Here is a 25,403-nt window from a genome sequence, read left to right as displayed (position 1 = left end):
CTTCCTCTGGGTTGTCCCCTTTCGAAGCCTCTCTTGGCTATCAGCCATCCCTCATCCCCTCTTCTTTTCCAGACGCCATCATCCCCTCTGTGAAGGACCACATGGAGGCTTGCCGCCGGATCTGGGACCAGACCAGAGCTGCCCTGAACCGTACCGCTGCTCTCAACAAGAAGATCGCTGACCGCAAGCGTGTGCCTGCTCCAGTCTATTCCCCTGGGCAACAGGTCTGGCTCTCATCAAAGAACTTCCCTCTTAAGGGGTGCTCCCGTAAACTGTCTCCTAGGTTTTTGGGCCCTTTTCCTGTCCAAGCTGTCATCAGTCCTACCACTGTCCGTCTGAGGCTCCCTTCTCACCTTCGGGTCCATCCCGTTTTTCATGTTTCCCAAGTCAAGCCTGTGTCTTTCAGCCCGTTGTGCCCTCCGTCCAGACCCCCTCCACCCGCCCGGGTCGTTGACGGCCACCCTGCCTTCACTGTGCGCCGCATTGTGGATGTCCGCCCCCGGGGTCGGGGTTGCCAGTATCTGGTTGATTGGGAGGGTTATGGTCCGGAGCAGCGGTCCTGGGTTCCGCGCCCCTTCATTCTGGATCCCACGCTCATCTCTGACTTTGAGCGCCGTTCGGCGTCTTCTTCTACTCGTCCGCCAGGTGGCGTCCCTTGAGGGGGGGGGGGGGTACTGTTGGGCTCACTGGATTGTGTGCTGAGCTGTGCTAGGGTTCTTTCTTACCTTTTCCTCCTTAGACTCCAGTCCTGACGAGCCTCCAGCTGGTTCCAATTGGACGCAATCAGGGAGCAGTATTTAGAGGAGTGGATTCCCTGGGACGGACGCCAGTCGGTTAAAGTTCCACACAGTGGTAACCTACCTGCTAGCTCTCCTAAGACTGAACAAGATAGTTTTGACTTAAGCTTACCTCCGTGTCCTCCTTCTCTCTCCTAGAAGCCTTGCTGTTTCCAAGCCGGTCTTCCTCCCAGTCTTCCTGGATCCTTCCCTCGACTGCTCACCTGCCTGTCCACCCTCTGGAGCTCTCAGGTCGAAGCCCTCCATCTCCGCCAAAGACTCAATCTCTGTGGGCTCATCCAACCTCCCCTCCAGCTGCTCCGCTCTCCAAGAACTGTAAGGAATCAGCATCTTCTCTAAATAACTCAGATCCTCCTGCCTGCATCTAACTTATATCTCTCTCCGCGCAGTTCCAGATGAAGCCGCAGTAATCCGAACCACCACGCCAGGCTGAACTTAACTCTGTAAAACTTTTCAATAAACAATCAAAAACTGCTTCCTACTCGCATTGTGTCTGCGCCAGAGTTTACCTTTGAATCATGTCACAGGTAGGCTGTGGCGTTGCAACGATGCTCAATTGGTACCAAGGGGCCCAAAGAGTGCCAAGAAAATATTCCCCACACCATGACACCACCACCACCAGCCTGAACCGTTGATACAAGGCAGGATGGATCCATGCTTTCATGTTGTAGACGCCAAATTCTGACCCTACCATCCGAATGTCGCAGCAGAAATCGAGACTCATCAGACCAGGCAACGTTTTTCCAATCTTCTATTGTCCAATTTCGATGAGCTTGTGCAAATTGTAGCCTCAGTTTCCTGTTCTTAGCTGAAAGGAGTGGCACCCGGTGTGGTCTTCTGCTGCTGTAGCCCATCTGCCTCAAAGTTCGACGTACTGTGCGTTCAGAGATGCTCTTCTGCCCACCTTGGTTGTAACGGGTGGTTATTTGAGTCACTGTTGCCCTTCTATCAGCTCCAACCAGTCTGGCCATTCTCCTCTGACCTCTGGCATCAACAAGGCATTTCCGCCCACAGAACTGCCGCTCACTGGATGTTTTTTCTTTTTCGGACCATTCTCTGTAAACCCTAGAGATGGTTGTGCGTGAAAATCCCAGTAGATCAGCAGTTTCTGAAATACTCAGACCAGCCCTTCTGGTACCAACAATCATGCCACGTTCAAAGTCACTCAAATCACCTTTCTTCCCCATACTGATGCTCGCTTTGAACTGCAGGAGATTGTCTTGACCATGTCTACATGCCTAAATGCACTGAGTTGCCGCCATGTGATTGGCTGCTTAGAAATTAAGTGTTAACGAGCAGTTGGACAGGTATACCTAATAAAGTGACCGGTGAGTGTATAAATGGAGCAACAGAGAGGAGAGAGCTTTTAATAAATGTAAATATTGCCTGCCATAGACCAATTCATATAAACTTATGCATTAACAATCTTCTCCTTCTCCATCTCTCCTTTGCAGCTGTAGCGCTTTTTCTCTGTCTTTTTAACATATTTTCCTTTCTTTTTATTTATTTTTTTTGCATTTCTGCATTAATATATTTAATTTCAGACGGGTGGAATAGGCACTTCCTGTTGCCTGTTGACTCATCGAATCTGGGCTCCCCTGATAATGTCTTTTCTTACTTGTTACGCACGTGTTAAACTCTGAGTGTTTCTACTTGGAGTTGATGGAACTAATTCATAGCAGCTGTTATGAAACCGAAAACTTTAGGCTGGATCAATTTAGAGATGCTGAATTGAATCTGATTCTCTTAACGGAGAATCAGACAGATGTTCCTCTCTGATACTGAATTTGGAAATTAGTCCTAAAACTTAAGCTTTCTTCTTCTTGATGGATTTTCTGTCTGCTCAGAATCGTGTTTGAAGGTAAATAAGGCTTTAGTATTTAGCTATTACAGCTACTAGTAGGTAGTGACCAGATGAAGACCTGCAGGCTCTTAACGACATAGGTAGAAAATGATCACAAACACGGTAAAAACATGATCAACCAAATGTGCATTTGAAAAGAACCAAAGAGAAGCAGTGAAATCATTCAATGATAGGTGAATGGATGTGATGCTTTATGTTTTAACGCACTCACAACTAGAGATAGACAGCGCCTCAGACTTGCAACATTGCTCGATCAGCTGGTTGCAGTTCTCCACCAGAACCTCCAGCTGAGCTTTGTCACAGGACACCCCCAGGAAGCGGGCCAGCTGCTCCACCATCGTCCCCAGGTCCTGGAAAAGCAGCAGAAATCCAACATATTGTGAAAACGTGCCGTTCAGAGAGCTGCATGGAGTTCCCAGACACCTCAACATTCAGATGGTTTCCCTCTCTGCAGCCATCTCTGACAGCAACATGTTAATCCTTCCCTGAGGAGCAGGGGGCCCATGTCCAGAGCTACCGTCCTACAAATGTTCACTCCATCTCCCCTCTAGATAAGCTGTCTGATCTACTTTCTATAGTTCTAGTGAGGACGCAGGCAGCAGCGTCTGGATCAGCTGTCTGATCTACTTTCTATAGTTCTAGTGAGGACGCAGGCAGCAGCATCTGGATCAGCTGTCTGATCTACTTTCTATAGTTCTAGTGAGGACGCAGGCAGCAGCGTCTGGATCAGCTGTCTGATCTACTTTCTATAGTTCTAGTGAGGATGCAGGCAGCAGCGTCTGGATCAGCTGTCTGATCTACTTTCTATAGTTCTAGTGAGGACGCAGGCAGCAGCATCTGGATCAGCTGTCTGATCTACTTTCTATAGTTCTAGTGAGGACGCAGGCAGCAGCATCTGGATCAGCTGTCTGATCTACTTTCTATAGTTCTAGTGAGGACGCAGGCAGCAGCGTCTGGATCAGCTGTCTGATCTACTTTCTATAGTTCTAGTGAGGACGCAGGCAGCAGCATCTGGATCAGCTGTCTGATCTACTTTCTATAGTTCTAGTGAGGATGCAGGCAGCAGCGTCTGGATCAGCTGTCTGATCTACTTTCTATAGTTCTAGTGAGGACGCAGGCAGCAGCATCTGGATCAGCTGTCTGATCTACTTTCTATAGTTCTAGTGAGGACGCAGGCAGCAGCATGCGTCTGGATCAGCTGTCTGATCTACTTTCTATAGTTCTAGTGAGGACGCAGGCAGCAGCATCTGGATCAGCTGTCTGATCTACTTTCTATAGTTCTAGTGAGGACGCAGGCAGCAGCATCTGGATCAGCTGTCTGATCTACTTTCTATAGTTCTAGTGAGGACGCAGGCAGCAGCGTCTGGATCAGCTGTCTGATCTACTTTCTATAGTTCTAGTGAGGACGCAGGCAGCAGCGTCTGGATCAGCTGTCTGATCTACTTTCTATAGTTCTAGTGAGGACGCAGGCAGCAGCATCTGGATCAGCTGTCTGATCTACTTTCTATAGTTCTAGTGAGGACGCAGGCAGCAGCGTCTGGATCAGCTGTCTGATCTACTTTCTATAGTTCTAGTGAGGACGCAGGCAGCAGCATCTGGATCAGCTGTCTGATCTACTTTCTATAGTTCTAGTGAGGATGCAGGCAGCAGCATCTGGATCAGCTGTCTGATCTACTTTCTATAGTTCTAGTGACGACGCAGGCAGCAGCATCTGGATCAGCTGTCTGATCTACTTTCTATAGTTCTAGTGAGGACGCAGGCAGCAGCATGCGTCTGGATCAGCTGTCTCATCTACTTTCTATAGTTCTAGTGAGGACGCAGGCAGCAGCGTCTGGATCAGCTGTCTGATCTACTTTCTATAGTTCTAGTGAGGACGCAGGCAGCAGCGTCTGGATCAGCTGTCTGATCTACTTTCTATAGTTCTAGTGAGGACGCAGGCAGCAGCGTCTGGATCAGCTGTCTGATCTACTTTCTATAGTTCTAGTGAGGACGCAGGCAGCAGCGTCTGGATCAGCTGTCTGATCTACTTTCTATAGTTCTAGTAGGGACGCAGGCAGCAGCGTCTGGATCAGCTGTCTGATCTACTTTCTATAGTTCTAGTGAGGACGCAGGAAGCAGCGTCTGGATCAGCTGTCTGATCTACTTTCTATAGTTCTAGTGAGGACGCAGGCAGCAGCATCTGGATCAGCTGTCTGATCTACTTTCTATAGTTCTAGTGAGGACGCAGGCAGCAGCGTCTGGATCAGCTGTCTGATCTACTTTCTATAGTTCTAGTGAGGACGCAGGCAGCAGCATCTGGATCAGCTGTCTGATCTACTTTCTATAGTTCTAGTGAGGACGCAGGCAGCAGCATCTGGATCAGCTGTCTGATCTACTTTCTATAGTTCTAGTGAGGACGCAGGCAGCAGCGTCTGGATCAGCTGTCTGATCTACTTTCTATAGTTCTAGTGAGGACGCAGGCAGCAGCGTCTGGATCAGCTGTCTGATCTACTTTCTATAGTTCTAGTGAGGACGCAGGCAGCAGCATCTGGATCAGCTGTCTGATCTACTTTCTATAGTTCTAGTGAGGACGCAGGCAGCAGCGTCTGGATCAGCTGTCTGATCTACTTTCTATAGTTCTAGTGAGGACGCAGGCAGCAGCGTCTGGATCAGCTGTCTGATCTACTTTCTATAGTTCTAGTGAGGACGCAGGCAGCAGCATCTGGATCAGCTGTCTGATCTACTTTCTATAGTTCTAGTGAGGACGCAGGCAGCAGCGTCTGGATCAGCTGTCTGATCTACTTTCTATAGTTCTAGTGAGGACGCAGGCAGCAGCGTCTGGATCAGCTGTCTGATCTACTTTCTACAGTTCTAGTGAGGACGCAGGCAGCAGCGTCTGGATCAGCTGTCTGATCTACTTTCTATAGTTCTACTGAGGACGCAGGCAGCAGCGTCTGGATCAGCTGTCTGATCTACTTTCTATAGTTCTAGTGAGGACGCAGGCAGCAGCATCTGGATCAGCTGTCTGATCTACTTTCTATAGTTCTAGTGAGGACGCAGGCAGCAGCATCTGGATCAGCTGTCTGATCTACTTTCTATAGTTCTAGTGAGGACGCAGGCAGCAGCGTCTGGATCAGCTGTCTGATCTACTTTCTATAGTTCTAGTGAGGACGCAGGCAGCAGCGTCTGGATCAGCTGTCTGATCTACTTTCTATAGTTCTAGTGAGGACGCAGGCAGCAGCATCTGGATCAGCTGTCTGATCTACTTTCTATAGTTCTAGTGAGGACGCAGGCAGCAGCGTCTGGATCAGCTGTCTGATCTACTTTCTATAGTTCTAGTGAGGACGCAGGCAGCAGCGTCTGGATCAGCTGTCTGATCTACTTTCTATAGTTCTAGTGAGGACGCAGGCAGCATCGTCTGGATCAGCTGTCTGATCTACTTTCTATAGTTCTAGTGAGGACGCAGGCAGCAGCATCTGGATCAGCTGTCTGATCTACTTTCTATAGTTCTAGTGAGGACGCAGGCAGCAGCGTCTGGATCAGCTGTCTGATCTACTTTCTATAGTTCTAGTGAGGACGCAGGCAGCAGCGTCTGGATCAGCTGTCTGATCTACTTTCTATAGTTCTAGTGAGGACGCAGGCAGCAGCATCTGGATCAGCTGTCTGATCTACTTTCTATAGTTCTAGTGAGGACGCAGGCAGCAGCGTCTGGATCAGCTGTCTGATCTACTTTCTATAGTTCTAGTGAAGACGCAGGCAGCAGCATCTGGATCAGCTGTCTGATCTACTTTCTTAGTTCTAGTGAGGACGCAGGCAGCAGCATCTGGATCAGCTGTCTGATCTACTTTCTATAGTTCTAGTGAGGACGCAGGCAGCAGCATCTGGATCAGCTGTCTGATCTACTTTCTATAGTTCTAGTGAGGACGCAGGCAGCAGCGTCTGGATCAGCTGTCTGATCTACTTTCTATAGTTCTAGTGAGGACGCAGGCAGCAGCGTCTGGATCAGCTGTCTGATCTACTTTCTATAGTTCTAGTGAGGACGCAGGCAGCAGCATCTGGATCAGCTGTCTGATCTACTTTCTATAGTTCTAGTGAGGACGCAGGCAGCAGCATCTGGATCAGCTGTCTGATCTACTTTCTATAGTTCTAGTGAGGACGCAGGCAGCAGCATCTGGATCAGCTGTCTGATCTACTTTCTATAGTTCTAGTGAGGACGCAGGCAGCAGCATCTGGATCAGCTGTCTGATCTACTTTCTATAGTTCTAGTGAGGACGCACGCAGCAGCGTCTGGATCAGCTGTCTGATCTACTTTCTATAGTTCTAGTGAGGACGCAGGCAGCAGCGTCTGGATCAGCTGTCTGATCTACTTTCTATAGTTCTAGTGAGGACGCAGGCAGCAGCATCTGGATCAGCTGTCTGATCTACTTTCTATAGTTCTAGTGAGGACGCAGGCAGCAGCGTCTGGATCAGCTGTCTGATCTACTTTCTATAGTTCTAGTGAAGACGCAGGCAGCAGCATCTGGATCAGCTGTCTGATCTACTTTCTTAGTTCTAGTGAGGACGCAGGCAGCAGCATCTGGATCAGCTGTCTGATCTACTTTCTATAGTTCTAGTGAGGACGCAGGCAGCAGCGTCTGGATCAGCTGTCTGATCTACTTTCTATAGTTCTAGTGAGGACGCAGGCAGCAGCGTCTGGATCAGCTGTCTGATCTACTTTCTATAGTTCTAGTGAGGACGCAGGCAGCAGCGTCTGGATCAGCTGTCTGATCTACTTTCTATAGTTCTAGTGAGGACGCAGGCAGCAGCGTCTGGATCAGCTGTCTGATCTACTTTCTATAGTTCTAGTGAGGACGCAGGCAGCAGCGTCTGGATCAGCTGTCTGATCTACTTTCTATAGTTCTAGTGAGGACGCAGGCAGCAGCATCTGGATCAGCTGTCTGATCTACTTTCTATAGTTCTAGTGAGGACGCAGGCAGCAGCATCTGGATCAGCTGTCTGATCTACTTTCTATAGTTCTAGTGAGGACGCAGGCAGCAGCGTCTGGATCAGCTGTCTGATCTACTTTCTATAGTTCTAGTGAGGACGCAGGCAGCAGCGTCTGGATCAGCTGTCTGATCTACTTTCTATAGTTCTAGTGAGGACGCAGGCAGCAGCGTCTGGATCAGCTGTCTGATCTACTTTCTATAGTTCTAGTGAGGACGCAGGCAGCAGCGTCTGGATCAGCTGTCTGATCTACTTTCTATAGTTCTAGTGAGGACGCAGGCAGCAGCGTCTGGATCAGCTGTCTGATCTACTTTCTATAGTTCTAGTGAGGACGCAAACAGCAGCGTCTGGATCAGCTGCCTGATCTACTTTCTATAGTTCTAGTGAGGACGCAGGCAGCAGCGTCTGGATCAGCTGTCTGATCTACTTTCTATAGTTCTAGTGAGGACGCAGGCAGCAGCGTCTGGATCAGCTGTCTGATCTACTTTCTATAGTTCTAGTGAGGACGCAGGCAGCAGCGTCTGGATCAGCTGTCTGATCTACTTTCTATAGTTCTAGTGAGGACGCAGGCAGCAGCGTCTGGATCAGCTGTCTGATCTACTTTCTATAGTTCTAGTGAGGACGCAGGCAGCAGCGTCTGGATCAGCTGTCTGATCTACTTTCTATAGTTCTAGTGAGGACGCAGGCAGCAGCGTCGGGATCAGCTGTCTGATCTACCTTCTATAGTTCTAGTGAGGACGCAGGCAGCAGCGTCTGGATCAGCTGTCTGATCTACTTTCTATAGTTCTAGTGAGGACGCAGGCAGCTGCGTCTGGATCAGCTGTCTGATCTACTTTCTATAGTTCTAGTGAGGACGCAGGCAGCAGCATCTGGATCAGCTGTCTGATCTACTTTCTATAGTTCTAGTGAGGATGCAGGCAGCAGCATCTGGATCAGCTGTCTGATCTACTTTCTATAGTTCTAGTGAGGACGCAGGCAGCAGCATCTGGATCAGCTATCTGATCTACTTTCTATAGTTCTAGTGAGGACGCAGGCAGCAGCATGAGTCTGGATCAGCTGTCTGATCTACTTTCTATAGTTCTAGTGAGGACGCAGGCAGCAGCGTCTGGATCAGTTGTCTGATCTACTTTCTATAGTTCTAGTGAGGACGCAGGCAGCAGCGTCTGGATCAGCTGTCTGATCTACTTTCTATAGTTCTAGTGAGGACGCAGGCAGCAGCGTCTGGATCAGCTGTCTGATCTACTTTCTATAGTTCTAGTGAGGACGCAGGCAGCAGCATCTGGATCAGCTGTCTGATCTACTTTCTATAGTTCTAGTGAAGACGCAGGCAGCAGCATCTGGATCAGCTGTCTGATCTACTTTCTTAGTTCTAGTGAGGACGCAGGCAGCAGCATCTGGATCAGCTGTCTGATCTACTTTCTATAGTTCTAGTGAGGACGCAGGCAGCAGCATCTGGATCAGCTGTCTGATCTACTTTCTATAGTTCTAGTGAGGACGCAGGCAGCAGCGTCTGGATCAGCTGTCTGATCTACTTTCTATAGTTCTAGTGAGGACACAGGCAGCAGCGTCTGGATCAGCTGTCTGATCTACTTTCTATAGTTCTAGTGAGGACGCAGGCAGCAGCGTCTGGATCAGCTGTCTGATCTACTTTCTATAGTTCTAGTGAGGACGCAGGCAGCAGCATCTGGATCAGCTGTCTGATCTACTTTCTATAGTTCTAGTGAGGACGCAGGCAGCAGCATGCGTCTGGATCAGCTGTCTGATCTACTTTCTATAGTTCTAGTGAGGACGCAGGCAGCAGCGTCTGGATCAGCTGTCTGATCTACTTTCTATAGTTCTAGTGAGGACGCAGGCAGCAGCGTCTGGATCAGCTGTCTGATCTACTTTCTATAGTTCTAGTGAGGACGCAGGCAGCAGCATCTGGATCAGCTGTCTGATCTACTTTCTATAGTTCTAGTGAGGACGCAGGCAGCAGCATCTGGATCAGCTGTCTGATCTACTTTCTATAGTTCTAGTGAGGACGCAGGCAGCAGCGTCTGGATCAGCTGTCTGATCTACTTTCTATAGTTCTAGTGAGGACGCAGGCAGCAGCGTCTGGATCAGCTGTCTGATCTACTTTCTATAGTTCTAGTGAGGACGCAGGCAGCAGCATCTGGATCAGCTGTCTGATCTACTTTCTATAGTTCTAGTGAGGACGCAGGCAGCAGCGTCTGGATCAGCTGTCTGATCTACTTTCTATAGTTCTAGTGAGGACGCAGGCAGCAGCATCTGGATCAGCTGTCTGATCTACTTTCTATAGTTCTAGTGAGGACGCAGGCAGCAGCGTCTGGATCAGCTGTCTGATCTACTTTCTTAGTTCTAGTGAGGACGCAGGCAGCAGCGTCTGGATCAGCTGTCTGATCTACTTTCTATAGTTCTAGTGAGGACGCAGGCAGCAGCATCTGGATCAGCTGTCTGATCTACTTTCTTAGTTCTAGTGAGGACGCAGGCAGCAGCGTCTGGATCAGCTGTCTGATCTACTTTCTATAGTTCTAGTGAGGACGCAGGCAGCAGCGTCTGGATCAGCTGTCTGATCTACTTTCTATAGTTCTAGTGAGGACGCAGGCAGCAGCATCTGGATCAGCTGTCTGATCTACTTTCTATAGTTCTAGTGAGGACGCAGGCAGCAGCATCTGGATCAGCTGTCTGATCTACTTTCTATAGTTCTAGTGAGGACGCAGGCAGCAGCGTCTGGATCAGCTGTCTGATCTACTTTCTATAGTTCTAGTGAGGACGCAGGCAGCAGCGTCTGGATCAGCTGTCTGATCTACTTTCTATAGTTCTAGTGAGGACGCAGGCAGCAGCCTCTGGATCAGCTGTCTGATCTACTTTCTCTAGTTCTAGTGAGGACGCAGGCAGCAGCATCTGGATCAGCTGTCTGATCTACTTTCTCTAGTTCTAGTGAGGACGCAGGCAGCAGCGTCTGGATCAGCTGTCTGATCTACTTTCTCTAGTTCTAGTGAGGACGCAGGCAGCAGCATCTGGATCACCTGTCTGATCTACTTTCTCTAGTTCTAGTGAGGACGCAGGCAGCAGCATCTGGATCAGCTTCAGTCTCTGATGGACCTTGTAGTTGAACCTATGCAGACTCTGTTGCAGCGATCAATTCTACTATAGATAAATGCTTGAAAGAGTTGTTCTAGATCCTGCAGGTCATCATACCTTTAATCCTGGAGATGTTCTTCAGGTGATCAAAGTCTGACTCAGTAACTTTCTTTCTGAGCCTCTGAAGGTTCAGTTATGATTTTTGTGTTTGAACTAAATTCAGAAAACTTTCAGGAAGCAATTAAAGGTTTATGAAGTTTAACAGCAGTAGTAGGGGACTTTTGGTGTATCTTTCCTCCACTAGGTGGCAGCAGGCAACCTGGAAGCAGTTTCCAGGAAGACGACTGGATCTCTGAGGTGAACACAGTAAAGATGTTTGAAGGATTCAATGAAATCAAAGAAAAGACTAACTGGAGGCTTAACTAATTCTCTCTCAGGGGGAATATTTGCTAGGAACTCCGGGGGTGGGGTTGTAGTTTTAGCTCGGAACAGCAAACCAGTAACGGCTGCCAGTGAGAAACTTAATCCATTGATTTTTCAGAAAGATTCTGGACATAGACAACCAGCTGGCACTGCATGGAACTAGGAAGCCTTAGAGCGATAACACTGAAGGTACGACAGGCTGGGGTTAAGAGGCTTGGATTACCACATAGTGTAACAATCAGGCGGCAAGGAACTGGCAGAACTGGCAGTGTCCTCCTTAAATGATCCTCCTAATGACTGTCTACCAGCTGCAGGTGCGCCTTGCTAGAGGCCGGCTCAGCTACTGTGCCTGTGAAGCTCTCTGCTGGGGGCAAAAGCCACAGCTACACCCCAAGAACCCTAACAGGTTCAGGTCTGAGTCCATCATGATTTCAGCCATAATCAGTGGTTTCTAGCTGATGCTGGGAGCCAACTCTGGATCTCTGCTCCTTTGGTCCAAAGTTTGTTACCTCAGGTTGGTTTTTATCCAGTTGTAGAAAATAGTGGTTCATCCATAGATTGATCTTTTCTAAGCATCTAACTAACACTCTGATTGGTTCACCTGCTGACATTGGGATGTAAAGCTGTATGTCGTCTGCATAGTGATGCTAACTGATCTGGTTGTTTGCTATAATCTGAGCCGAGGGGGGCATGTAGATGTTGAGGATGTAGATGCTGAATATGAGGGGCCCCAGAATGGACACTTGAGACACCCCACATGTGATTTTTCTGGTCTCCGATTTAAAGTACCCTACAGACTCATAGAAGTCCCTGTCCTTCAGGTAGGATTTAAACCAGTCCAGTGCTGAACCAGAAAGGCCAACCCAGTTTCCAGACGCTCTAATAAAATCCACTGATCAACAGAATCAAACTCTGTACTCAGGTCCAGTAATATCAGCACTGTGGTTCTTCCAGAGTCTGACTTAAAGGATGTATTGAACACCTTAATCAGGGCAGTCTTTATAGTATGGTTGGCATGGAAACCTGACTGAGAGACATCAAAGCAGCTTCTCGTTGTTAAGAAGGAACAACTGTTGATACGCAACTTTTGCAATAATTATACTGATGAAGGGGAGGTTTGAGATTGGCCTGTAGTTCTTAAGGAGCAATTTGTCCAAGCTTCTCTTTTGAAAATAGCTGTTTTTAAGTTTCAAGTTAGAAGAACTCCAATTCCTAGCAAGGACCTAACCAGAATGTTTAACTGAAACCTGGCTGCTTAATCATATCTCAGACTCCAGCGTTTCTCTGCCAGGCTTTCTGACCATACCAGCACCTCAGCCTGTTCATATAATTCCTTTGAGACATTCAAAGGAAGTGGTTGACAGTGTTAGTGAACAACAGATGGTGTCATCCAGGACAGATGATGTCATCCAGGACCAGGCTCGGACTGGTAATCTGTGATAGCGGGCATTTGCCTGGTGGGCCGGTCCTAATTTTAGCATGCGAGGGCCGGCCCTCCTTAAATCATACCGGCCCCAACTCTTACTGTCCCGCAGAAGGACCGATAAAAACAAGCCACTAGTGCTGTAAAAAACTCAAAAAGAAGTAATCCAATGTTAACTACCAAAAAGATGCATGCAGTATATATAGCCCTTCCTTGTGCACATCCTTGTGAAGGTTACTATATGGTATAATGCTGTGATCTCATCAATTCTGTTGCTAAGCTACAGACACAGCAGCCAAATGCAATTGTGGCAATAACATTCCAACAGGTTGTCAGCTGCTGAACCAGAGAAAACAAACCTTTGGACTAATTTTATGTAAATGGCAGAGACTCAGATCTCTAAAATAAGACATCTTGATTACAATCTTGTTTTCTTCTTGTCTTGCAACTTAATAAGAGACAACCTGCATTAAAAAGAACTGTACTGCTGTGTGTTTTGGGCTTCAAGAACCCATAAACATTGAAATTTGGACGCTTGTTTAAACGCTGGTCAAGTTGCTTTGATGCTTCAATGTTCTGGTTGTTTATCTGCTCTGTTCTGTAGCCTTAAGCTAGAGAGCAGCTTGGCTTTATTTACTTTATGAGTTTTTAAACTAGTTTTAACACCTTTCTAAGTGAAAAAGTCGACCTCCAAACATCCTCTGTTCATCAGGATTATAATCTCACTATAATCTGCGCTCCTTGTTGGGAGCTCCAGACCTCCAGCTTACCACCGAGAGGCAGTGCTGGGAATCCCCGCTGAAAGCTCTCTGCTGCAGGCAGCCTGTGGGGGATTTCCTGCTGTCGTTCGTAGCGGCTGGAAGTGAATAAAACGTTTATAATGTTTGAGGTAAAAACTGCAAGAACCAGAATATATAATCTAATATTTTTCATCAGCAAGTTTTAACATTTCTAGTTAATTTGGGTATTTATAACCTGTTTCTCTGTAGCTCATAAAAAATGTTTTAGTGCAGCAATAATGATCAGAGCTGCTCTCTGTTCCTTCTACATAACAATCCATTCTACCTGCTTCATTTAACCTTTGGAGTTACACTACTTGATATTTATTAATTTTTTATGTGCAGAATGTCTGCAGAAGCGATGACAGCTGCCAGGTAGTGTCTGTGTCTCCTGGATCAGCTTCTCTGATTGGTTGACACGCCGGCGTCCAGCGGCAAAAGTTCAGATTTCCTACATCATTACAGAGGATCATTCCTGTCTGCAGCATCAACATCCTGAGCAACTGGTTTAAAAACCCATTGGTTTACTGCAACATGTAATTCCCCATTGGGAGTAATAAAGTATTTAAATAAAAGGGGGCTAAATTTGAACAGAAAGCCGGTTTGGTGCTGATGATAGAGAACTAACTTCAGTTCATGTGGATCCTGCTGAAGCCACGGTATCTATTCAGGTGTTAGCTGCACGTGTCCAGCTGCTTCTCAGCCTTCAGACCTTTACACTTCAGATCACCGTGATTGCTTTTTACAGCTGCTATGTTCTGAGTCATTGAGGATGATGTTGATGATGAGGCCAGAGGTCCATTGACACCTGTGACATCATATGAACAGCCTGAGCTGCTTTGGCTGCTCCTCTTCCTCTCAAGCTTGAGCTTACCCCATTATCCTGACCAACAGTGGATAGACAGACAGTAGCTAATGCTAAATCTAAAACCTGTTAGCTGGCTCCACCACACATCAACGTCCCCCATAGTGAGACGACCTTACAAACACATATAGAAGAGCTCAGTCAGGAGTTTTTCCTCATCAGCCAACATATAGGTAAAGATTTTAGGAAATGCCAGCAGGTGAAGGAAGGTATCTGAGGGCAACTATGAAGAAAGGCTTCTAGAGCGATGAAGGTACTAACCATTATTCATTTCATGCAGTAACCCTCACCTGTACGGCGGCCGGTTGGGTTCAGGATTCTCCTTCTTGTGCAAACATCTCTGCAGCCCAATAGATGAGTAACATATGTAGAGTTAAACATGTCCTAGCTTCATTCTACATGCTGCAGAGCTATATTCCAGCACAGACACGAGAAGATGTGTCACCTGTAACAATTTGTTTAGGCCACATGTCTGCTGGCTGCGGCTCTTTAAGCACTAAAACAGAATTTCTGGACAGAGCAGAGTGCCGGACCCTGCCTTGGATTAAAACAGGCACCATGGATTAGAGGTGAGATTTTGACCTCTGGGGGTGGGAGGTGTTGGCTGCAGCGCAGGGATGGACCCTGGGGGAGTGTTGGCCTAAGGGTTAGAGCGGTGCAGCTGGTTTGATCCCCACAGCCTCCACTGTGGGTCCCTGAGCAAAGATCCTTAACCCCACACTGCTCCCCGGGCGCCGAGCAATGGCAGCCCACTGCTCCCGAAGGGGTTGGGTTAAATGCAGAGTTAATTTCTCCATTGTGAGATCAATAAAGTTCCATTTCTATATTTGACCGGAAACCCTTCCATCCGCTCCCTGGCGTCCAGCTGGAGAAACGGGAGAACCTGTCCAAGGCAGAAGCTGTGCTGAAGGAACAAAACATCTGGATGGCTTTGCTCCTCCTCTCTACTCACTCTGAGAGGGTTTCTGGCTCTTTGACCTCTACTCATCCTCAGGTTTCCTGGTTTCTACCTGCTTCTGGACGTAAACTTCCTCCTGTCAGGTTGGGAGGTTGTTCACATTCCACAGATTCCATGTGGGGTGGACCTCAGCTCAGAGCGGAGCAGCAGAGGCAGCTTGATCTGATCTCTTTCTGGAAGCTTTTCTCTCCATGTCTCTGATTCTTAGTGGGACCAGCGATTCTGATGGCAAATGGCTTCCAGGTGGTTCTCAGAGAACCCGGGAAGTCTAAAACAACTCCACCTCTGAGACATGCAGACACAATGGGTGTTTAACTAGCAACCCCACAGTCACACTAGTTCAGTCCAACAGAACCAGAAAAGCAGGTTTCTGATGAAAAATGATGAGATAACGAGCAAAGACGGTTTGACAGACAGAAAAAACGCTACCTTGAACATCTCCTCATATTTCAAGAAGAGGACGTTGGAATCCATCCGATGCTCCCAGAACTCCTGAACATGTTCAAACCAGGAGCCATACGCCACTGGAGGAGGAACCAAGGACAACAGGCTTCAGCAGGAGATCGAGGCAGCAGTACGTAGCGAGCAGAACGTTCTTACGTTTATCGTTCATGAAGCGGCGACAGAACTCCTGGAAGGTTCCCCGGTAGCTCATGGTTCTCAGAGAGCGGTGGAACTGGTAGTAGGACACCACCAGGTCTTTAGGGTTCCTGGCCATGTAGATAACCTGGGGCAGAAGGTCATATTCCAATGTCCCATAAACTACAGACATGACAGCAGAGGTCCAAATCATTTACACTGACCTTGGCCTCTCCGCTGTGCATGGCTGCAGGCAGGAATCGGTAAGGAAGGTGGCTTTTGACCAGGCGGGGGGACGTCAGCTCCTGCAGGAGGACAGCATCAGCTCAGGACTTGTCCACACTGGGTCCATTAGAGGCCCTCTGAGGGACTCTGTGGCCCCCAGCATCAACCCTAGGCAGGGCCACACCTGGCCTACAGCCTCAGACTGATGGATGTTTAATCAGAAACAGATTCAGCCACAAAGGTTTCGTCATGACTTGCCTAAAACCGTTCATCTGACCCACTAGCTCCAGCTTCTATTTAAACAGCTCTCAAACCAGTCATCAGTGCTAGATTATTCTAAAGCCAGGGGTGAAAGTGTTCCAGCATTAGCTTAGTGTTTCTGATGACTTGATTCTGACCTGTTCTGCCTCTCAACCATTGAGCCTGCCCTTTCCTGTTCTAATCTGTTTGCCTGACCTGTCTTTGGACTCCCACTGTATTCCGGCTGTTTAATGAACTTGGAGCTGCTGAGACTGACCTGGGTTTCCCTTCGGACCTCTTTAGACTTCTGATCTCCTGGTTCTGAATCCTGAGAATGTCCTCAACGCCAGCTTAGGCTTCGCTCTCTGGCTTATCCCTCTTTCCTTCGTCCTCTCGGATCTGGTCTCCTGTTTGTTCTACGTCCTCTGGAGCTGCAGAGTCTGGGACACTCTGAGCTACCGGGTGGAATCTACCTCATCCTTTGGGCACGGACTAAGCTTTAAAACCCGGTTAGTGACTCAAGCGTTCGTAATTATCCTCCTACAGATTTACGCGATCACTAACCTAAGTTTTCCTCCTGCAGACGTTCCTGCTTTTTACGCCCTAGCTGTTTCTCCAGATCCGCCTTATTTAATTAAACGCTTTGAAATGGGTTCCAGGATGACGTGATCATTTATCTAAGAACAGAAGTGAAAACTTTTAGACCCAAACCCAATCAGTCTCAGCTGAAACAGCTCTATGTTTAGACGTCATTTTCTATACAGCAAATATCTACAGCAGGTAGCTGAGATATCAAGGAAGCATTATGACAATGCTTGGACTGGGAGTCACCAACCTTTCTGAGGCAGAGCTACTTCCGGGTACCAAGGGCTCCTGGTACTGACGTCTGAACAAGAAGAGTCTCAGTTCACTTAAACATTTTTCCAAATGTTTATAAATGCAACTTTGCTTAAAAACTGGTTCACACATATTTTTCAAGTGTTTTTAGTGGTGTGAGATTGGAGAGCCAAAAAGACCTGAATGCTGCTCCAATATCAGTGGTACCTGAATGACATCCAGCCCGGGTTGGGGGTATTCTATGACCGGTAGCTGTTCATCGATGTTCAGAAGGCCGATCTCATCAGGATCTGCTCCCTGGCTCACTAGAAACACAACCTCCTGCAGCAGACTGGTCCCTGCAAGAACAGACGGAGGGAGATTCAGTTCAAAGCATCTGTTCATTTAACAAGTCATAAAAACCCTTTGATTTAATAAAGAAGAAGTAGCCAAGAGAAAAACACTGCAAAAAAAATCCCCACATGTAAATGCTGCCCTACAGTCTAATGGAGGCGTGCTCTGGCTGTACCATCACTAACTGCTGGAACCTGTTAGAACAGTGCAACATGGTGGACAGCCTGTGGCCTGTGGTCCAGGGCCCCCAGTAGGTCCTTTAATGGGTTTAATAAAGACTTGAACTTGAACTAGGCCACTATGTCTCAGTGAGGGTCTGTATTTGTCATGGAGCTGCCAGGCTGTGGATTAGACCAGGGTTTGTATCATGAACCAGATTCTAGATACAAGCAGATGAAATTCTGTCCAGAGTTTGGAAAAAAACAAAACAAGCGTGCATAGCTTGAACTTTGAACATTCCTCTTTATCTTCTTTGCGATACAGCAAATCAAACTCCTAGATAATGTGAGAACTACGTTTGTTTCTGCTCCAAAGGTTACATGAGTTTCCTGTGACCTGGTGTGAGATATGATAAAGGGAAATCCAGCAGTTCATAAGGCAACAGGAAACAGATAGAGAGCTGCTATCGCCCCTGAATAAACCCTCTGCTGATTTTAACGACAGATGAGCAGAAAAAAACTCTCAGAAGATCAGATTTCAAGGAAAAAATGTAGCATGGAGGAAGAATGTAGGACATGATATCCATAATAGATGAAGATGAATCCCGTTAAATCAGCAACGGATGTTTGGTCATGATAGCTATGTTCCCTGATGTCTCCTGCTGTCTGATTGTACTTCGGGATTTTACCTTCCCTTCCTTCCACCATATCTTTTCTACTGCAAAGGAGAATGAGTAGCATGAAAGAATAGTGTCTTCAGGTCCTTACAGTGGTAAAACGGCCAGATTGTGTTTAAAAGGAGGGCAGTTTAGTGTTTGAATGAAACAGTCTCACATGTTTCTGTCACTCATTCCTCCCTTTGTTGCTGTAGAGTCACATTTCACAGCAAAGATCTACTAATCCTGTACAGACAATAACTGGATGCAATCAGCCGATTTCCTCAGATAGAAACTTTAACCTTTAACATGTCTGGATAATCTGGTTGAATCATCTCAATAAAGTGACCAGAGATTATATGAGTAGTGAATAAGAACTATAGAAAGAAACTGAATTGAATATAGTAAAGAGAATTGGATCACATTGGTTAACATGAACAAACAGAAATCGATCAGATAGATAAGATTTAAACCAGTCTAGTGCTGTTTCTTTAATTCCCACAAAATATTCAAGTCTTTCTAAAAGAATATGATCAACTGGATCAAATGCAGCACTGAGATCCAACAGGACGAGCACAGATACAAGTCCATTATCTGAGACCATGAGAATATCATTAGTGACTTTCACCTATAAGCTGCTGTAGGGATAAGCTGCTGGAGGGCAGAGGGGCCACTTTGCTCTCTCTGCCCCTCTGCTTCAGATGGAGATAGATAGATAGATAGATAGATAGATAGATAGATAGATAGATAGATAGATAGATAGATAGATAGATAGATAGATAGATAGATAGATAGATAGATAGATAGATAGATAGATAGATAGATAGATAGATAGATAGATAGATAGATAGATAGATAGATAGATAGATAGATAGATAGATAGATAGATAGATAGATAGATAGATAGATAGATAGATAGATAGATAGATAGATAGATAGATAGATAGATAGATAGATAGATAGATAGATAGATAGATAGATAGATAGATAGATAGATAGATAGATAGATGCTTTTCATCACCTTCGGAGTCAAAATTAAACAAACTTTTTGACAAGTATATCATGTCAAAGACCCTTTATTATGCTGACATTTTAAAGAGTTCCCTTTAAAGGCAAGGTATGGCAAATGACATATTTTTATTCCATCACAACAAAAATAATGGTCCTAGCTTTCTTTCTCAATAGGTGAATATAGTTCAAAGCTATTTTTGATGATCAGTCTTCCAAATATCTTCATCCAATGTGTTGGACCATTGCTCTTAATTGAAAAGCTGTTTCTCTTTCTATTCTACGAACACAATAAGGAAAATGATTTAAAAGATGACTGAAACCAAGCTTGGCGATTTTAACTTTTGACAAGACTGTCCCCTAAACTCGTTGACAGCGGAACTCAACCTGTTCTGCAAAATATACAGTTTAAGGGATTTCAAAGGAGAACAAACAGAACCCGTAAACTGTTGGCTAATAAATTACATCTATTTGTTGTGTTTCTCAGGAAAACGATTGGTGTTGATTAGATAAAAGATGCAATGTCAAGAGTGAAATTTGAACCCAAGCCTCCTAACGGAGACCAGAAACCTCTAAGCAGGTAAAGATTGATTCCTTGAGTCTGGCGCCTAGGACCACTCTTCCATTCTCACTCTACATTTGTGGATCACAGTGCATAATATGATTAGATAACTCAAAATTCTATGAAATTTGGCGTATTAATAAATGCACAGCTGGGCAGTATTGCTCAAGCAGCCTGTGGTTGAGTAAGCACCAAGGACAATGTGATGCTATTGATCAAGAGTTTTGCACAAAACCAGCAGCTGTTCCATAAAGTTGGCTCTGTAATACAAGTGCATATATGCAGTCATTGAGTGGGACGACAAGACTGCTATTGTCAACATATCAAAACTGATTGCCCTACCTAGCACGACACTTGCAAAGTCAGCAAAGATTTGAAACACCTAACATGGAACTTGAACCCATGACCCTGAGATTAAGAGTCTCATGCTCTGCCAACTGAGCTAGTCAGGCTCAGTTTCCTGTTTTCGAGGGTGCTTTTAGATAAGCAGGAATGATAATATGGTTCGAAACGTAACAGAGCAGAAATGTGAATAACTAGATGATGATGGATGGACGGACGGACGGACGGACGGACGGACGGACGGACGGACGGACGGACGGACGGACAGACAGACAGACAGACAGACAGACAGACAGACAGACAGACAGATAGATACTACAAAGTTAATAAAAGTGAGATAACGGCATTACAGAACGTTCTGCAGTTCCATGAACAGCAGTCTTGTCCTGTTCTCTCTATTCATCTCCACACCGGACTCTGTGCCAAGGACATTAAGAGCACCACTGATGCACAAACAAAATGTCACATACCAAGGAAAGACTGGCTTAACAAACAAGGCCATGAGGCTGTCACATGACAGAGTGGATGGAGACCTGCAGAAGGCCTGAGGAGTTCAACAAGTTCTGTCCAAGAACTGTAACCCAGATGTTTCACACTTATGAAAGAGTTTCTGGAATCTGATCTGCAGCCTCCCTTAGCCCTGGTGACCCATATAGATGTCACCGCTGGCTATGTCGGAGAAAAACGGCTTGATGGGATTTCTTAGAACTCTTTGTTTGACTGTGGTTGTATAATTAAGAGCTGGTTAGTGTTTTTTCAGTTCTTCAGTTCTGAGCTTGACACAGATTATAAAATAACAATTATATAAATGTGGAGTTAATAAGTTCAGTCTTTGCTGAAAACACAGCTGACCAGGTATAGAAGCTTCAACCTGAATGTAAGGATGAACCAAAACAAAGCAGAGTCCTTCTAGACTGACGGAATAAGAAATACAGTCATAAACTCATTTCAGGAGAAGACCCCCACCTTAGTCCCCCGTGAACATCCAAGGGCAGAACATAGAAACTGTGGATAGTTTCAAATACCTGGGTGTCAATAACAAACTGGACTGGACTCATAACAGCGACGCCCTGTATAGGAAAGGCCCAGAGCCGCCTCCCTCCACCTCCTGAGGAGGCCGAGGTCCTTTGCAGTGATCAGGCCCCTGCTTCAAACCTTCTATGACTCTGTGGTGGCATCAGCCCTCCTCTACGCTGTCGTCTGCTGGGCCACTGGCAGCGCAGAGCGGGACATAAAGAGACTGAACAAACTGGTGAGAAAGGCCGTTTCTGTCCTAGGCTGCACTCTGGACTCTGAGAGGAGGCTGCTGTCCAAGCTTCCATCCATCATGGACGCCACCTTCCATCCTCTGCAGCAGACTGGAGAGGAGCTGAGCTGCTCCTTTAGTCAAAGACTTTTACAGCCTGTTTGGAACAAGGAGCGCTACTGCAGGTCATTCATCCCTGCTGCGACCAGACTCTATAATGAGACGCTACAACCGCAATAACTGCTGCAATGGAGAATAATTACTATTTAATACCCTGTGAAATAACCTGTTTCTCCATATCTGACACCCTGAGCATTTACTATATATATAAATATCCATCTCTATAGCAGGATATTTTCCTACAGAAACAGACGGATCTGATGCTAATGTCCAGAGGCTAGCTCCTAGAATGGCCCCCTGGTCGTTCAGGTAGTGAAAGTGGTATCAAGTTTCCAGTTTGTTGAACCTGAAGCTAAACATTAGCGCAGACCACCTGAAGTTCTTTAGCCAATAGATTCCTTCACCTGGGAGGATCAGATGTTCTGAAGTTAGAAACAGTTTAGTTAGTTAATGTCTTTATTACCCAGGTACACTAAACGCGTATACTAAACCCCTGCAACAGGCTAGCATTGGGCAGCGTTAGCTACCTAGCTACCCTCACAGCGCCCAGGTCATTACTTCGGTTTGATGCTCTACGGCGCCGTCTGTCCTTGACTGCTTCAATGCTCTGATGTGTCTGTGTCCAAGTCATTGTTAACGAGTCGCGCTCACGTCTTTATCGTCATCAAGTCCTTTTGACTCTTTCTTCGATAATGTTGGATTATATGTGAAATGAAAATAACTGACCATGTCTTTTAAACTTTAGATTTGGGGTCAGACAGCAAGTCTTTTCCAGGTAAACGTCTACGTCACAAGACTCCATCCCCCACCTCTACAAATCCCCTCACATTGCTTACTGGACTCTGAGATGGAACTCAGTCATAATAGAAACGACCAGAATCATGTGGTGTCCAGTCGAGGCGCCCTGAAAGCAGCAGGACATGATGGGATGGATCCACAGTCAGTTATTACAGCCAGAACAGAACCAAGGAGGCAGAGGGTCCTGTGTGTCATGGCTTTGGTTCTGTTTAAGTTTTCATTTCCAGTTTGTGTTTTCTGGTTGTCTTTGAGTTCTTATATATTTCTTGTTTACCCTCCCCTAGCTCCCTTCTAGATGCTTCCATCCACACCTGCTCCCCGTCTGCTGATTAGCCCAGTCTCTGTTCAGTCTCCCATCTATACTCCTCTTCAGCAGTTTCTCATTGCTGGTTCCTCGTCGTTCTTTGCTCCTTGTGTGTTTTCCCTGACGTCTCTTGTTTTTTGGTTTGCTGTATTTAGTGTTTAGACTTTACCTTATCTTGCCTTCGATCTACATTAAATCAGCAAATTCTCGTTTCTGCCGTTTCTTCTGTCTCTGAATTTGGGTCCTCTTTAATCCTCCACACAACCGGACACTCTGTTTATAGGAACAGCCTGGTTCTTCTCCTCTTTACATCAGTATGGAAATAAAACTAATTGATTTTGATCATTTTTATCAAAATTTAAAACAGACACCAAACAAGACAGATCTAGTAATAACTCTGAGCATCTAATTCTAGTCCAACAGGCAGCTGGTTGGTCAGGATGACCTCCGACTTCTTGGTTAGCTTCAGCCTGATTAAGATCCACAGGATTTTCAACGACAGCTCATCCTTTTTAGACATGCTTCATGGTTAAAAAACAACAACATTTGACCCTGTATATGTCAATATTTAACCAGACTCTGCACTCCACCATCTTTTGCACAGCACCTCCACACTTCCTCCATTTTGCATATGATTTATGTCATTTCAGTAATTATGCCCCCTGCTGTTATATAAGCTCAGTTTATATTTTGTTTTTCCCTGAAATCTGTCTGTTGAAATTGAAGCTCTGAGTGACGCAGTCTGTTACTAATGGCTAACAAAGACTCTTGAATCCAGCACCCCCTTCAGTGTCCACCATATTGGATCAGTCCATTTGCTGCACATGTTCAGAAAGGTCCAAACAGACAGCAGCAAACCATTTGAAAACAAACCATGCAAAGAGCAGTGTTGCTAACTTAGCGCTTTAGTCGCTATATTTAGCCACTTTTCAGACCCCTCTAGCACTTTGATTTCTAAAAAGCTCCTAGCGCCAAATCTAGAGACTTTTTTCTGCTACTGGAGACTTTGGAGACAACATCTAAAAGCAGCGAACTCTGCTCTCCAGAGCGAGTAGATTGGTAACCCCGCCTCCTGCTCTCCTCTATCTTGTCTGCTGTCATGATTCGTGCAGCTATTATTTCATCCAAATGAAAAATGGAGAACAGAGAAGCAGATCATGGCTTGTCTACAGTGAAAAGAAGGACTGGGTTATTTACTTTGGCCTTTTTGGAAACAGAGGAAGGAGCAATCAGCTACCAGGGAAAAAACCTAGAACAAATAATGGATGTCTATTCTATTTACATTTCTCTATCTGTAGAATGGGTCTGTTTAATGTGTTTTCTTCTCAGTTCAGAGGGGGGCCCTGCCTGTCTTTGCCTAGGGCCCCACATTTCCTAAATCCGCCCCTGCTTGAGTCGGAGGTTTTGCATCTGATCAGGATGTCATGAAGATGGATTGTTTCTATGTGAGCTTTTATCTTCTTTCTGTGTCAGTTTGCAGTTTGGCTTCAGAGAAACAGGCTGCAGCCCACACCCTGACCAGCACCGGAGCGGAGCGGAGCTGGTGTGCGCTACTGCGGTGTAACCAAGCTTTAACCAAAGTCTGAGCTCTGACTGGCTGCCTGTCTGCCTGCCTGGCTGGTAGATCCTCTGCAGGCCGTCAGGCTGCGTGTTCAGCAGCAGGTTCAGCTCCTGCCTTGCTCACCTGACTTCGGGTAGGTGACGATCCAGATGTCGCTGCTCCTCAGGGAGAAGTTGGAGATCTCCTCCATCTTCCCTCTGCAGAAGGGCGGCAGCCTGACTCCATCAAACTCAAAGTATCTGCTCTCAAACTCCACCGGGGTGCTCGGCGTGTCTGCCTCGCTCTCCGCCATCCTCCGGTGGACGGCACGCGCAACACACGCAGGCAGCTTCCGCTAAAAAGCACAGGAAGAATGATGATGATGATGATGATGGTGGTGATGATGAAGGCCGTGGCAGCTGCAGAGGAATCGGGCAGCGAGGTGACCCACGCAGCAAATCTGGAGGAGGAGAGGTGACGTAATGCGCGCCCTCGAGAACCAGCATCAGGACCAGTGTGCGCGCTCACAGGGTTGACTGGCTGCTCCATCAGTGTCCATAAATAACCTGACGACCATCCTGTATGAAACAGCAGGTAAAGAATGGGAGGAAACAGATGAGCTGGTTTCATGTCCTCAGAGCTGCAGGAGGAAACCTGATGACCAATCAAAGGATGGAAGGAAACAAACAAAAAAATAATCCAACAAGATGACCTTCAACCTTCAGTCTCTGATCACAGCGTCTGTCATTCAGTCCATCATGATTCCTGGCACTAGTGCTGGTCTGATTTATGGTTCAACACACCTATTAGCTCCGCCCCTTTTCCCAATCAGCCTCCATCAGATCCACCTGCTCTCCTGACCATCAAACCAACTCTAAGACCAGTTAGTAGCGCCAGATTATTAAGAGCCATCGGTGTGTTTAGTCCAGTGTTACTGTTACCTGATTCTGAACTTATTCTGCCTCCTGATTCTCTGAGCCTACCTGAACCCTATCAGACCTGTCATTTGGTTTTTGGATCTCCGACCTGCTTTCTGTACTCTGACCTGGCCCCCTGATTCTCACCTGGATTGTCTCTGGATCTGAGATTCTGACTATGGAGCAGCCCTCAGGTTTCTTATTCTGATTTGCCCCCTTGATCATTCTGCCTGTCTCTGCTCTCATGGTTCTGACCCAGGGCGTTCCCCTGGACCAACGAATGGGGAGACAACCAAAGTGGAACCATTGATGATAACAGACCATAAAAAACAGACTGGGATTCACCAAACTACATGTAGACCAGAAAGAAAAAACAGCTCTAT

At 46.4% G+C, this 25,403-nt stretch overlaps 1 protein-coding gene, 1 long non-coding RNA gene and 1 other non-coding gene across 3 annotated transcripts; 1 reads left to right on the top strand and 2 right to left on the bottom strand.

Annotated features, from left to right (window-relative positions):
• The first annotated feature begins 682 nt into the window (after positions 1-682).
• Positions 683-1,263, top strand: LOC119779327. The gene is made up of 2 exons (XR_005280211.1): positions 683-1,112; positions 1,187-1,263. It is a non-coding gene; the product is annotated as an uncharacterized LOC119779327 (long non-coding RNA).
• Positions 1,264-2,837: 1,574 nt separating this feature from the next.
• sult4a1 (sulfotransferase family 4A, member 1) lies at positions 2,838-24,601 on the bottom strand. Its single transcript, XM_038278932.1, has 6 exons — positions 24,248-24,601; positions 17,244-17,374; positions 15,959-16,039; positions 15,756-15,882; positions 15,585-15,679; positions 2,838-3,011 (listed from the first exon to the last, which is right to left on the bottom strand). Exons 1-6 carry the CDS (start codon positions 24,414-24,416, stop codon positions 2,853-2,855), a joined length of 762 nt encoding a protein of 253 aa, XP_038134860.1. The 5' UTR covers positions 24,417-24,601; the 3' UTR covers positions 2,838-2,852.
• trnak-cuu lies at positions 20,133-20,205 on the bottom strand. The gene has a single exon. It is a non-coding gene; the product is annotated as a tRNA-Lys (tRNA).
• Positions 24,602-25,403: the final 802 nt, after the last annotated feature.

This window comes from Cyprinodon tularosa, unplaced genomic scaffold (assembly GCF_016077235.1).
Source record: "Cyprinodon tularosa strain WSP-4 unplaced genomic scaffold, ASM1607723v1 ctg1457, whole genome shotgun sequence".
In the NCBI taxonomy this organism is placed as follows: domain Eukaryota; kingdom Metazoa; phylum Chordata; class Actinopteri; order Cyprinodontiformes; family Cyprinodontidae; genus Cyprinodon; species Cyprinodon tularosa.
This window is presented reverse-complemented; position numbering and strand designations above follow the sequence as displayed.

Bases quoted from the DNA above. Each gene is read 5' to 3' on its own strand.
- sult4a1 (XM_038278932.1), bottom strand. From the start codon at position 24,416: ATGGCGGAGAGCGAGGCAGACACGCCGAGCACCCCGGTGGAGTTTGAG. The intron at 15,883-15,958 runs GTCAGTGTAAAT...CTTCTGCCCCAG, and splicing joins TGCACAGCGGAGAGGCCAAG to GTTATCTACATGGCCAGGAA. The intron at 15,680-15,755 runs GTAAGAACGTTC...TTCCTCCTCCAG, and splicing joins CCGCTTCATGAACGATAAAC to TGGCGTATGGCTCCTGGTTT.